Here is a 13,405-nt window from a genome sequence, read left to right as displayed (position 1 = left end):
GTAGAAACTCCACAGGGTAGGCTGAGAGGTCTTCCAATGGGATGGAGCAATTGCTTCCACCCCAGGCAAAAGCTGCTTGGATGGTATATGTCTGCCTGAGAAAGATATCCTCTGCAGTATAGGGGAATGACTCAGCACAGGAATCCACATGGCTGCCCTCTACGCTCTTTCACCAGAGCCAGCACTTCTGGGTTTTTCTCACACAGCTCTAGTCCACTCTGCCCTCCCTCTGCAGGAGCCCAAGGTGAGTGGCTGCCTGTTGATCCTTTAGGAAGGTGCCTGCATTTCTTGCCATCTCTCCCTGACAGACAGAAACCCTGCTGCTTTTCACAGCCAGATGTTATGTGGGCACTTTTCTCAGTTCTGATGCTCTAGGCTGGGAAGCCCAGCTTGGGGTTTAGGCCCCAAAGTTCTCAGTGGGAAACCCCACAGCTGAGAGATCCCTCTGGAACTTCAGCTGTTTCTGTGGGATCCTGGCCAGCCCTCTTGCACCTCTGCACTTCCTACCAGTCTATATGTGGTCTATGCTTTCCGTTCTTGGTTGAGGGTGCTCTCCAGCCAGTCTTGAGTTGATTATTCAGGATGTTTTTCTATATTTGAGTTGTAATTCCAGTTTGGTCCTGGGAAAGTGTCAATGTAGTTCCCACTTAATCCACCGACATCCTGGAATCTCTCTTTGTAGTGTCTTTATCTGGTTTTGGAATTAGGATAATGCTGGCCTCGTAAAAATAGCTTGGAAGTGTTCCTTCCTCTTGGATATTTGGGAATAGTTAGAGGAGGTCAGGTGCTAGTTCTTCTTTGAATATTTGGTAAAACTCCCCTGTGAAGCAGTCCAGACCAGGGCTTTTGTTTGCTAGAAGTTTTTTTAATTTAATTTAATTTTTTATTACTGCCTCAATTTCATCAGTTGTTACCAACCTATTCAGGTTTTCTGTTTCTTCCTGATTCAGTTTTAGAAAATTATATTTTTCCTGGACTTTGTCCATTTCATCCAGGTTGTCCAGCTTGTTGGCATATGGTTGTTTACAGTATTTTCTTACAATCCTTTGTATTTCTGTGGTGTCAGTTGTTACTTCACCTCTTTCATTTCTATTTAATTGGGCTTTCTCTCTTTGTTTCTTGATTAGTCTGGCTAAAGGCTCATCAATCTTGCTTATCTGTCCAAAGAACCAGCTGTTGGTTTCATTGATCTTTTGTACTGTTTTTCAGTCTCTATGTCATTTATTTCCTCTCTGATCTTTATTATTTCCTTCCTTTTACTTACTCTGGGCTTTTCCTGTTCTCTAATTCTTTAGTTGCAAGGTTAGATACTTTATTAGAAGTTTTTCCTGTTTTTTGAGGTAGTCCCTTCAGGACTGCTTTCACTGTGTCCCATAGATTTTGGGTTGTTGTGTATTCATTTTCATTTATTTCCAGAAAGTTTTTGATTTCTTCCTTGATCTCACTGGTAACCTATTCAGTTTAATAACATGCTATTTAGCCTCCATGTGTTTGAATGTTTTGAGATGTTTTTATTGTAGTTGATTTTTAGTTTCATGCCATTGTGATCTGAGAAGATGCTTGATATGATGTCAATCTTCTTGAATTTGTAGAGACTTGTTTTGTGTCCTAACATGTGGTCTATCTTTGAGAATGTCCCATGCGCACTTGAGAAGAATGTATACTCTGAAGCTTTGGGGTGAAATGTTCTGTAAATGTCAATTAAATCCATTTGACCTAGTTTATCATCTAGGGCCACTGTTTCCTTGTTGATCTTTTGTCTAAAAGATCTATCCATTGACGTCAATAGGGTGCTAAAGTCCCCTACTATTATTGTATTGCCGTCAATATTTCCCTTAAAATCATCCAGAATTTTTTTTCAATATATTTGGGTGATCCTGTATTGGGTGCATATATGTTTACCACAGTTATATCCTCTTGTTGTATTGATCCCTTTAGTACTGTGATGTGGTCTTCATTGTCTCTTATTTTGTCTCTTATTACATTGCCTTTTATTTTGAAGCCCATTTTGTCAGATATGAGTATTGCTACCCCAGCTTTTTTTTCATTTCCATTTGCATAGAAAAAAATTTCCCATCCCTTCGCTTTCATCCTGTGTGTCTTTTGTTCTGAGGTGGGTCTCTTGTAGACAAGCATATATGTGGGTCATGTTTTCTTATACATTCAGCTACCCTATGTCTTTTGATTGGAGTATTTAAGCCATTTACACTTAAGGTTATTATTTATAGGTCCTTATTTGTTGCCATTTTATTCTTTATGCCTTTGTTACTCTCTATTTCTTCTTACAACATTCCCTTTAGCATTTTCTGCAGTGCTGGTTTGGTGGTTATAAACTCTTTTAGCCTTTTTTTTTTGCCTGCGAAGCTCTTTATTTCACCTTCAATTTTGGTTGATAGCTTTGCTGGATATAGTAGTCTTGGATTCAGTCCCTTGTTTTTCATTACTTTGTATACTTCATGCCATTCCCTTCTGGCCTGAAATGTTTCTATTGAGAAATCAGCTGATAGTCTAATTGGAGGTAAGTTTCTGTCTCTGTCTTGCAGCCTTTAAGATTCTTTCTTTGTCTTTAATGTTTGCCATTTTAATTAAAATGTGTCTACATGTGGGTCTTTTTGGGTTCATCTGGATTGGGACTCTATCCTGAACTGGAGTGACTTTTTTCTTCACCAGGGTAGGGAAATTTTCTGTCATTATTTCTTCAAACAGGTTCTCTATTCTTTGCTCAGATTCTTCTCCTTATGGGATCCCTATGATGCAAATGTTATATTTCATATTGTCCCTAAGCTCCCTTGAACTCTACTCCTGCTTTTTAATATTTTTTTCCAATTGCTACTCTGAATGGGTGTGTTTTCCTACCTTGTCTTCTAATTTGCTGATTCAGTCCTCTGCTTCTTCTAGTCTACTCTTGATTCCTTCCAAGGTATTCTTTATTTTAGCTACGTCATTCTTTATTTCCACTTGATTCATATTCTTGGTTTTTACCTCTTTTTTTTTACACTGGTGTAATTCTCTTTAAGTTCCATAAAGTTCTCATTAAGTTGCTTGTAGCTCTCACTAAGTTGTTTGAGCACCTTTATAACCATTACTTTGAATTCTTTACCTGACAAATTGCTTGCCTCCGTTTCACTGAGTTCCTTTTCTGATGATTCCTCCTTTTGTTTGGGGGTTGTTTCTTTGTCTCCTCATTTTTGCTGTCCCTTTGTATTTGTTTCTATGTATTGGTTCAAACTGCTATGCCTCCCAATCTTTCTGGGGTAGTCTTTTGTAGCAGGTGTTTAGTGGGTCCCAGTGGTGCAGTTTCTTGGTCTCCTAAGCTGGGTGCTCTAGGAATGTCCCTTGTTTGAGTTATTTTGGCTCCCCTGTTGTAACTGGGTCTTGAATGTTGTTGTCCCATTCATGGATGGAATCTCCTCTCAGGCTGGCTGGCTGTGAGGCTCACCCCTGACCACGTTGTGTGAGCTGTTGTGGAGGTGCTGACAGGACAGAACAAAATACGACACAACAAAACAGAAACAAAAGAAACGAAACCAAAGCATACACAACACCCCTACAACAACAGCAGCCACAAAAAAAGAGAGAATTGGGAAAGAGAAAAAAGAGTAAGAATGATAGAATAGAAAAAATTCAAGGAGAAGAAAAAGGGGGGAAGAAAAAGAAATATGAAAGGGCAGAGATGAAACAAAGAAAGCAAGAATAAAGAACATGGGAAGGAACGTGGTATAAAAGAAAAGAAGGAGAAAAAAATTTCAAAAGAAAAATGCGGAGAAAGCAGATAGACCCAAAATAAGGGAAGAACAAAAGATGAGAAAGCAGAAGAAAACAAACAAACAAACAAAATAGGGTAGGAAAAGGGAAGAGAAAAATTAGATACATGAAAGAATCGATAGAAGCTAAAATAACAAATCAATAAAACAGATAAAGAAAAATTTAAAAATAACAAAAGGGGAGAGATCAACTAAGATGGTGGCGTAGGTAACAGCTGTTACCGCCTCCCGCAACCACATCAAAATTACAACTAAAATACAAAACAACCATCACTCAGAGCTTCCTGAAATCTAGCTGAACGAGGGAACTGAAGAAGCATCGAGACCAGTAGGAGGGGTGGAGATGCAGGTGGATCGGGGCTGAATCACAGAGATGAGGCCGCGGCCCCACACCTGGTGCCGCAGTTTAAACTCAGGAGGGATATCTTGATGGTGGAGGTTTTCCGGAGGAGTGAGGAATCCCAGCCCCACATCAGGCCCCCCAGCCCAAGGTTCCAGGGTGGGGAAGAGAAGTACCCACAACTTCAGGCTGTGAAAACCAGCAGGGACTGTCGCTGAGGGTCATGGAGGGTGTGGGAGTCCCAGGCAGTTCCTCTTAAAGGGCCCCTACAGGGACTCATTTAGATGCACTCCCCCTGAGCCCCAGCACTGAGCAGCAGTTTGAAAAGAACCTGGGACACTTGGGAAGGAGCTAACGTGCCTGAGATTGGGGCAAGAGGTGGAGGGGAAGCTTTCTCCCAGGCAGAAGAGCTGGCAGAGGCCACTGCTCCTTTGGCAAGCCGTCCCCCGACACAGTCGGCAGGCAGGTGCCATATTTGAATCTCCAGCACCTGACTCACACCTTTGGCCCCCCCCACCCGTGATTCCCAGAGGCCCCGCCTCTCCCTACCTGCAAGCTCATCCAAGCCATTTCCAGTGGCTTTTCTATGCAAGTGGCCTCTCCAGACTTATGCTTAGGACTTTCCTAAAACCTCTCAAACAAGCAGCAGCATGCCCCTTATGGCTTGATAAGTGGCCACAGGCCTCATACTAGCAGCACCCTGCATTGGTTCATAGCTTGGCCACTCCTGGACACCTCCAAGCCCAGCACAAGTAGCAGCCAACTACGGTTTGCTCTGTAGATCACGCTGGGTGGACCTGGGAAAGGCACTGCCAGAGGCTGACTTTGCACCTCCCAGGCGGCCCCAGAGACAGTGCACCTGGTGGTCAGACTCGACCATGCTGGATTACAACCCTACCACATCCACGAGTGACACACTCAAGGGGCGCACTTGGTGAACACCACAGCCCCACTGCAGCTCCACAGGGGTGTCTCCAGCACAGCAGCTCTTTGGCTGTAGTTGCAGCTGATTGGCCGGGGGGTCAATTCCTCCCAGTGATACCAACAGCAACCAAGGCTGAACTACAACAGGACAGTGCACACAGTCCACATAGGGGAGCACCTAGAAGGCCCAGCTCAGGTGACTGGGGAGGCTGAGCCACTGGACACTACAGGACACCTACTACACAAAGCCATTCTACAAATTCCAGGCAACATAGCAGCTCTACCTAATACATAGAAACACACACCTGGAAACAGCCAAAACGGGGAGACAAAGAAACATGTCACAAATGAAAGAACAGAAGAAATCTCTACAAGAGGAACTAAATGAAATAGATCCAAGCAAGCTAACAGATACAGAGTTCAGAATTTTGTTTATAAGGATGCTCAAGCATATTATTACGAAAATAACTGAGAAAATCGATAATAATAAAGTACCAATTTGAAATGAAGGCTACATGAACTAAAATGAAGAATAATTTACAGGAAATCAACAGTAGAATAGAGGACGCTGAGAATCAAATCAGCAATTTGGAACATGAGGAAACAAAAAAACACCCAACCAGAAGAGCAAAAAGAAAAAAGAATCCAGAAATATGAAGACAGTATAGGAGCAATGGGACAACTTCAAGAGGCCCAACATTCGTATTACTGGGGTGCCAGAGGGGAAGAAAGAGAGCAAGACCTTGAAAACCTATTTGAAAAATTAATTACAGAAAACTTCCCCTACCTGGGGAAAGAAATCGACTTACAAGTCCAGGAAGCACACGGGGTCCCAAACAAGACGAACCCAAAGAGGCCCACAGCAAGACAAATCATAATTAAAATGCTAAAGGTTAAAGACAAAGAGAGAATCTTAAAAGCAGCAAGAGAATAGCAGTTAGTTACCTACAAGGGAGCACCCATACGACTGTCAGCTGATTTCTCAACAGAAACTTTGCAGGCCAGAAGGGAGTGGCAAGAAATATTCAAAGTGATGAAAAATATGAAACTACAACCAAGATTACTCTACCCAGCAAAGCTATCATTTAGAATTGAAGGTCAGATAAAGAGCTTCACAGATAAGAAAAAGCTAAAGGAGTTTATCACCACCAGACCAGCACTATAGGAAATGTTGAAGGGTCTTCTTTAAGAAGAAGCTAATGAACAAAAGAATCTGACGAACTAAATAGATTCAGAAACACTGATGCATGCAACGGACCATCGTGTTTCAGAGGAAAGGGGGGTGGAGGGTGGGAAGAGATTAACCAAAGAAGTTATGTGCATATATGCATAACCCATGGACACAGACAATAATGGGGTAAAGGCCTGGAGAAGGGGTGGGAACGATGTGGAGGGGGTCAGTTGGGAGGGGGGAATGGGACACCTGTAATACTTTCAACAATAAAGATAAATTTTAAAAAATTAATTAATTAACAAAAGGGAAGAAAAATAAATAAATGAAGTTTTTCTGAGCAGAGTTTAGTGCCCCCTGGGAGCTCCCTTTGGATCCAGCTCTTCTGATGACTGCGGCTGACCGTTCTGTCTGCCCATTCTGGGCTTCCCAGGAGATTCTTAGGTATTAACCACTGTCAGAAACTGTCTTCTTCTGGCTTTCAGCAACCTGTTTGAAGCTCCAAGCGATCCACAGTTTGTGTCTGTCTCCACAGGACTTCGCTGTGTGCAGAAGGGGCCCAGCTGCACTCTAAGGCTGGTTTGTTAGCAGCATGGGGCCCAGGGCTGGGTCAGTAAGCTTCCCCAGGTTCCCCAAGGTCCGCCTCCACCCGCCAGCCAGCTGTCAATCTTAATTACTCAAAAGTCTGTTTCTGAAAGGGCTTTAGGGAAAATCGGGAGTATAGACCTCTGGGTCTCCTGTGACAGGGAGGTGCTGTTCAGATTTCAGGGAAAGTGGTGGTGTGTTTCCCCATCCCAGAGCTACTCCTCTGAGTGTCCCAGTGTATTACTCTGCCCTCAGCTGGGCAGAGATCCTTATACGCAGCCCAGTGGGATCAGGTGGATATTGGGAGTTTCTATCAGCTTTCCAGTGTGGGGGAAGCTCCCATCAGATTCCCAGGACAGCAGGGTGGATGGCCCCTCCCCCAATCCAATCACTAAGGCTTACTGAGACTGTTCAAATTGGGTCACTGATGCAATTACCTCTGCAAAGATAGAAATGCAGAGTGTGGCAGGCAGGGTTCCTGAGGGTGTAGAGGGCTGTATAGCCTAGGGCAGGGTGGTTCCTGGGAGAAGCTAGTGCCTCTCAGGAAAAATGACCATTTCAATTTGGGGGGTACGACCAAATGCTGCTTTTCCACATCTCCCCCCAATGCTTCCCACCCCAGCCTCTCCTTAGGCACCTCAAGTCTGCACCACCCTCCCCCCATCAAAGCCTCAAATGAGTAGCTACAGATGAATTCCTGTGCTCTGGGTTTAAAAACCAAATAACCAACCAAACAAAAAAAACCCCAAAAAACAAAAAACTAAGACTTTAATTCAGACAGGCTCTGGCCTCCCCTGAGGCTAGCAGCCTTGCAGCCTTTCATGGCTGGATGTTATGTGAGCCATTGGTCTCAGCTCTGGTGCTCTGGGCTGTGGAGCCCAGCCTGGGTTCTGGGCCTCGATCTTCTCAGAGAAATAACCCTCCTGTAGCCAAGAGATCCCTCCTCACTCTCAGTCTGCCACCCATGGAAGCTGGGTCAGCCTCTGTCTGGACCTTGCCCTTCCTATCAGTCTCCAGGTGTTTTCTGTCCTTTCTTGATATAAGCCTCCTCCTCAGCTGGACCTCAGTTGGTAATTCTGGGTGAATGTTCCCCAATTTAGTTTTATTTCTACTCTGGCCCTTACAAATGTATTACAAGACCATGGCCTGTGTGGCAAAAATTCTACAAAGTGCCTTAAACTTAGATGAAACGCACTCAGGTGATGAATCCGACTCTGACCTCTCTGCACAGAGGACGCCTGTCTGCAAGTCTCAAGCTTGGAGACTAGGGCGGGTGGCTGAGGAGGGGGTTTCAGACTAAGAGAGAACCGACAGAGGACTGCAGAAGGCAGGTGGGGAGTGTGAGCCTTTGAGGGTGGGAAACAGGGGAAGGTGAGGAACCTAAATTCCCTTGTTTTCCTTAGTCCATAGGGTGAAGTTATCCATTATGTAATAGTTGAAATAGCCCCCAAATCATGAATTTGTAAGTAGATTTAACAACAAGCAGTGTGGTTTTTCCTCTAAAACATTTCCTGCCCACATTCAGAGTAGGGACAAATATGATCTATTTTTATACAGTTAACAAATAAATTAGTGTCAGCTTTTCTCAAGGACACCAAAGGATAAGATAAAGGCCAATTAGAAGATTCATCTCAAAACATATTTCACACAAAAACTTATACATGAATGTTCAAAGCAACACTGTTCAAAATAGTCAGAAGTAGGAAACAACCCGACTGTCCATCAACTGATGAAGAGATAAACAAAATATGGCATATTCACACAATGTAATGTTATTCAACAATAAAATGAAATGAAGTACAAGATGACCCTTGAAAACATTACGCTAAGTGAAAGAAGCCACATAAAGGACCAAACACATAGTGTATGATTCTATTTATATGAAATGTCAGGAACAGGCAAATCCAGAGATAGAAGGAAAGTAGATGTAGTTGTCTGGGGTGGGGTGGGGTTGGGAAATGGGAAGTGATTGATAATAGGTATGAAGTTTCTTTCGGGGGTCATAAAAATGTTCTAAAATTGATTGTGATGATGGTTGCAGACCTCTGTGAATATACTCATAATCAATGAATTGTTCACTTTAAATGGGTGAATTGTATGGTATGTGAATTATATCTCAATAAAGCTATTATAAAAAATTATTTGGTTTGTGAAGGACATTTTTTGGTTTGTTTTCTAAAATTTTATTTTGCTTTCTACCCTTTTTCATAGCAAAAAGATATAAAACTCTTGGGATCTCACAATAGCTTCACTTAGTACTATGTTTTGAAATGCCATTTTTATACCAGGAACTCAGTTTATATGAATATATGTCTTAAGATGGAGACCAAAGATTTCTCCCAAACTTTAAGACAAGCAAACTGGATCCACTTATGGGACATAATCTGCCAAATTGACACTTCTTAGATCCTAATCAGGAGAGCACTTAATGAGTTTTACGGCAAGGTGCAAACTGTTGAGACATGAAAAGGCATTGATGCATCTGGCACTGAAAGGCCGATTATGAGAAAAAAAACAGCAGTCACTAGGGCAGTAAAGGAGAAAGAGCTAGACAGTAAGGGAGAAAGAACTAGATTAAGAATCAGAAAGTTTAGGTTTACCACTCTTCAGCTAGATGACTTGAGGTAAGTAATTTAGCTTTTGGTTAAACTGAAAAGCTCTCTTTGCTTTTTCTCTTGTAAAAATACTGGTAGTAAAGTAATAGGTGAGTACCATGATCACATTCATATTACAGACAGGGAAACTGAGGCAGAGAAAAGTTATGGTGTTTTCCTCCTTTTCCAGCCAGATATGGCAGAGTTGAAATTCAAAACCTAGCAAGATGTCTCCAGAGCTATGCTCTAACCCATTTCACTACACTGCCTTTGCCATACCCCACACTCTGGTCATCTGTCCCAATTTGCACAAACATATGTTTTTATAGCTGATGCCTTTGCACGTTATTTCCTCTGCCCAAGTTTGCCACCTAAACTATCAGTCTGATCAAGGCAAATTACTTAGCCCCTCTCCGAGAAAAAATTTTCTTTATGTAACATAGAGAGGCTAATATACATAAACCCCTCAAAGTACTGTTGCAAATATTGAGGTAATGTATGTCAAATGCCTGACATACCAAAGACATTCAAAATGTCAGTCTCTAGTTGCTTGCACAGGTGACACCAGTACACAGGAGGGCATGCATCCTTCACAGCTCTGCTTAATCATTTTGATGCCTTTCTTGTCCCTTGTTCATTGCCCTGGCAGTGTAATTCTACTTCTCTCTTATTTTTACTCTGTCATACACCACATTATAACTAGGACAGACCATCAGCCAAACTATCTCCTAAGTAGTTTTCCTGCTTTCCAGAATTTCCCCACCTCCAATTCATTCTTTATGGCACTGAGTAATTTTCCTACAGCCCAAATCTGAAGATATCATTTCTCAGCTTAAAATCCCTCATCAATTCCTGTTACTCCTCAGATAAAGTCCAAATTCCAAAAGTGGGCCTATAATGCCCCCTTTTACCTCTCTAGACTCATCTCTCTACATTCCCCTTCCAAACCTCATCACATCATACTCTCAGCTGCAGCCATTCTGAACTTGCCAGCTCCTCTTCCTGAATCAGGCTCTATGTAGCTCAGACATCACTTTCTCTGGAAAGCCTTCCAAACCTTCAACTCTGGGTTAGGCACCACTCTCCATGCTCTCTTGGCTACTTAAGTGTATGAAGTCTCAATCAGAATAAATGCTTCATGATGGCAGGAACCTTGTTAATACTGTACCCTAAATGCCTAGAACAATGCCTGATATATAGTATATACTCAATACATATTTTCTAAATGAATGAATGTATGAATTTGTTTGAATGTACATCTATTTCACCATTCTGTGGTACAATCTTCTGATTCATATAGCCCAGGATCTAGCAATGCCTACCCATTATAAAGTAGGCACCCAATAAATATTTATTCATTACTGGGCTTCAGTGTTCTCATCTGAAAAAGAGACATTTAATTCCTTCTCCAGAAAATTATTTTCCTAAGTAGGAAAGAAGACTAAAAAGGACATCTAAAATGTACAGGAATATTTATGGAAATGGTAACTTCAACTGGCAGAAAGTACGCTCTAGTAAAAAAAGTATTAGCTTAAGTATATTTTGATCCAATTTGTTTCCATTAAGCTGGCTATTTACATTTCCCCTTATCACTAGATCAATATAAACTGTGAAATGGAGGCAGAGTAGGGGTGTTGAGTAGCATCCTTGTCAAAGGAAGAGGGTAGGAACTAAAAATAAAACATCAAAAAAGAAAGAAATGGTCATATATAGTAGCTAATGCTGCTGATATTTCACACTTGATTCAATTATCTTATTTTTCTTAGGCAATAGGATAAATACTACTATTGTTGCCAATGACCAATTCTCAGATGTCAAAGACGTCTAACATTGTCACCTCTGTAAAGCCCTGAGCCACATTACAAGCAATTTTGAGTCATCTAGATTGTTAATCAACAATGAAAGAAAGTAAAGTAAAAGATTATAAATGACTAAAACAATTAATTGCCTTAAAATAATAACCAATCCTCACCATGTTTTTGGAGAATTTCCTGAAGATCTGGCTTGGATGCAGTATCCAAAGTGCTTTCCCCATCAACACTTCCTTCAGTATCCTCTTCTGTAGCAGAAGAGCCGACTGAGAGAACATGAAGTTTGGTTTCTGAATCCTGAGCATCTGGCTTCAGGAAAGCAGCTGGACCATCAATGCCTAAGGGTCAAAAGAAAAAAAGAGAAAGCATAATTCACCATTTAGCTATGTGGGTTTGGTGTACGTGATCAGAATTAAGAGCCACCAAACCACTTCACCTCTCTTTCCTTAACATCCACAAGGACATCTGTTAACAGAGTAATCCAGGACTGGTGTTCATTTTATTAACATGCTCTGACTCTTCCTAAAGTGAAATGTACTTGATGCTGCCTTGAGAAACTTAAGAATGAGACTATGAAAACAAAGTAGGTCCTCCAAAGTTCAAATCCCATACAAGTCAATAGCTCAGGGAGCTTGATTTAGAGGCTCTTAATCCTAGTCTTCCTTCCTCCTCTCATCATCTCAGATGATCCTTTGAGTCCTATCTATCAGAAGAATGGATGCTCTCTACCTACTCCTGGCTTCAAAGTTAACTCTGTCACGATGTAAAAATCAAGACTAAAAGCTCCTCAAATAGGCTATCCTGGACTAATTCATTTGGCATCTAAAAATAACAGTGCTAGGTAGGTATAAACTTTACCATATCTTCTGTTTAAACCATTGCTTTTATTCTAACTTGAAGACCCAGAATTTGAAAACAATTTATGAAGGTACCCTAGTGACAATGCTAATATTGTTTCTTTGATCCATCTAAGAATCCTCCTGACTTCTTCTGGGTTTGTAAAAACTGTACTCCAGCAGTGAGAGATGCTGCCTAAATACACACCCTGTAGGATGACATTGTTGTGAGGGGTACGAGGTTCCACCAAAGGAGTGTGCTCCTCACTACCTCTTGGCTTTGACCGACGTATCCTGGCTTCCGGATTTGGTTGCACCATGAGTGGCTCAAGGCGCTTTTTCCTCTGCTTCTTCTCCAGCAGTGCTCTCTAGGAAAAAATTTTGATATTATAGGCCACAGAGTTATGACCAGACCTATCTACTTTGAACATTTACAGTGTTTCACTGATCCTCACACAAAATCCTTGTGATTTAATTTTCACACTTAAGAAATGAAAAGCCCAGCTGGTGTGGCTCAGCGGTTGAGTATCGACCTATGAGCCAGGAGATCTTGGTTCAATTCCCAGTCAGGGCACATGCCCAGGTTGCGGGCTTGATCCCCAGCAGGGGCCGTGCAGGAGGCAGCTGATCAATGACTCTCATCATTGATGTTTCTGTCTCTCTCTCCCTCTCTTTGAAATCAATTAAGACATATTTTAAAAAAAGAAATGAGAAAATTGAGGTACAAACAGGAGCAAGGATTCATTTAATAAATATTTATTAAACACCTAAAAATATATATTTTAAATGATACAAATGCATTCCTAGCCAAGCTGAAGACCATGATCCAAGTCTATTTAAAATACATATAGTAATTGTCATATTATTATCAACGCATGATCCCAAGTTTAAACTGTATAAACATATAACCATGGGTAAAAAAGATAAACGAGCACAAAGAAACATAGTCTTTGGGTAGTAGAAAAATAAAATTTATTATCATCTAAATCCCAAATTATTTTCATGTTTTATTTAGCAGAAGAACAGTAAGTTTTGCTCTCTTGCTCATTTTTACATATTAATCAAACAAATTATGGCCAAGGAATAGCACTTGGAACATTCCAAGTAGAAAGCAATAAACTCTATGCTATGGATAAAAGTAAAATATAGAACATGGTAGTGAGAAAAGTCAGGGGAAAAAATATTCAAGACTATGAGAAAAAAACCAACAAGATGGAAAGGGAGGTACTAGACACATACTATTTTTAAGCTTTGGCAAATAAGAGCTAATAATACATAGAAATTATTATGAATAGGAAAGTACCAAGTCCCAAGCTAAAAAATTAAGCCATTATTTAAAAGCGAAGATATTATAACCTACTTCATTGTTTCTTAGGCAAA

The 13,405-nt window shown here is 41.2% G+C and overlaps 2 protein-coding genes across 2 annotated transcripts in view; both read right to left on the bottom strand.

Moving 5' to 3' along the window:
* The window catches only part of TULP3 (TUB like protein 3), an 80,590-nt gene that overhangs the window by 17,272 nt on the left and 49,913 nt on the right, over window positions 1-13,405 (bottom strand). The window contains exons 3-4 of the mRNA XM_081130548.1: window positions 12,234-12,393; window positions 11,351-11,527 (exon numbers count right to left, since the gene is read on the bottom strand). Of these exons, the coding sequence (XP_080986674.1) occupies window positions 11,351-11,527; window positions 12,234-12,393 (337 nt within the window). The remainder of the gene's footprint in view (window positions 1-11,350; window positions 11,528-12,233; window positions 12,394-13,405) is intronic.
* Window positions 1-13,405, bottom strand: part of TEAD4 (TEA domain transcription factor 4) — a 130,145-nt gene that overhangs the window by 96,692 nt on the left and 20,048 nt on the right. The window lies entirely within an intron of this gene.

The sequence above is a fragment of the Miniopterus schreibersii genome (assembly GCF_964146895.1).
Source record: "Miniopterus schreibersii genome assembly, chromosome: 2".
Taxonomy (NCBI): Eukaryota; Metazoa; Chordata; class Mammalia; order Chiroptera; family Miniopteridae; genus Miniopterus; species Miniopterus schreibersii.
Note: the sequence above shows the minus strand (reverse complement) of the source record. Positions and strands in the feature narration are given on the sequence as shown.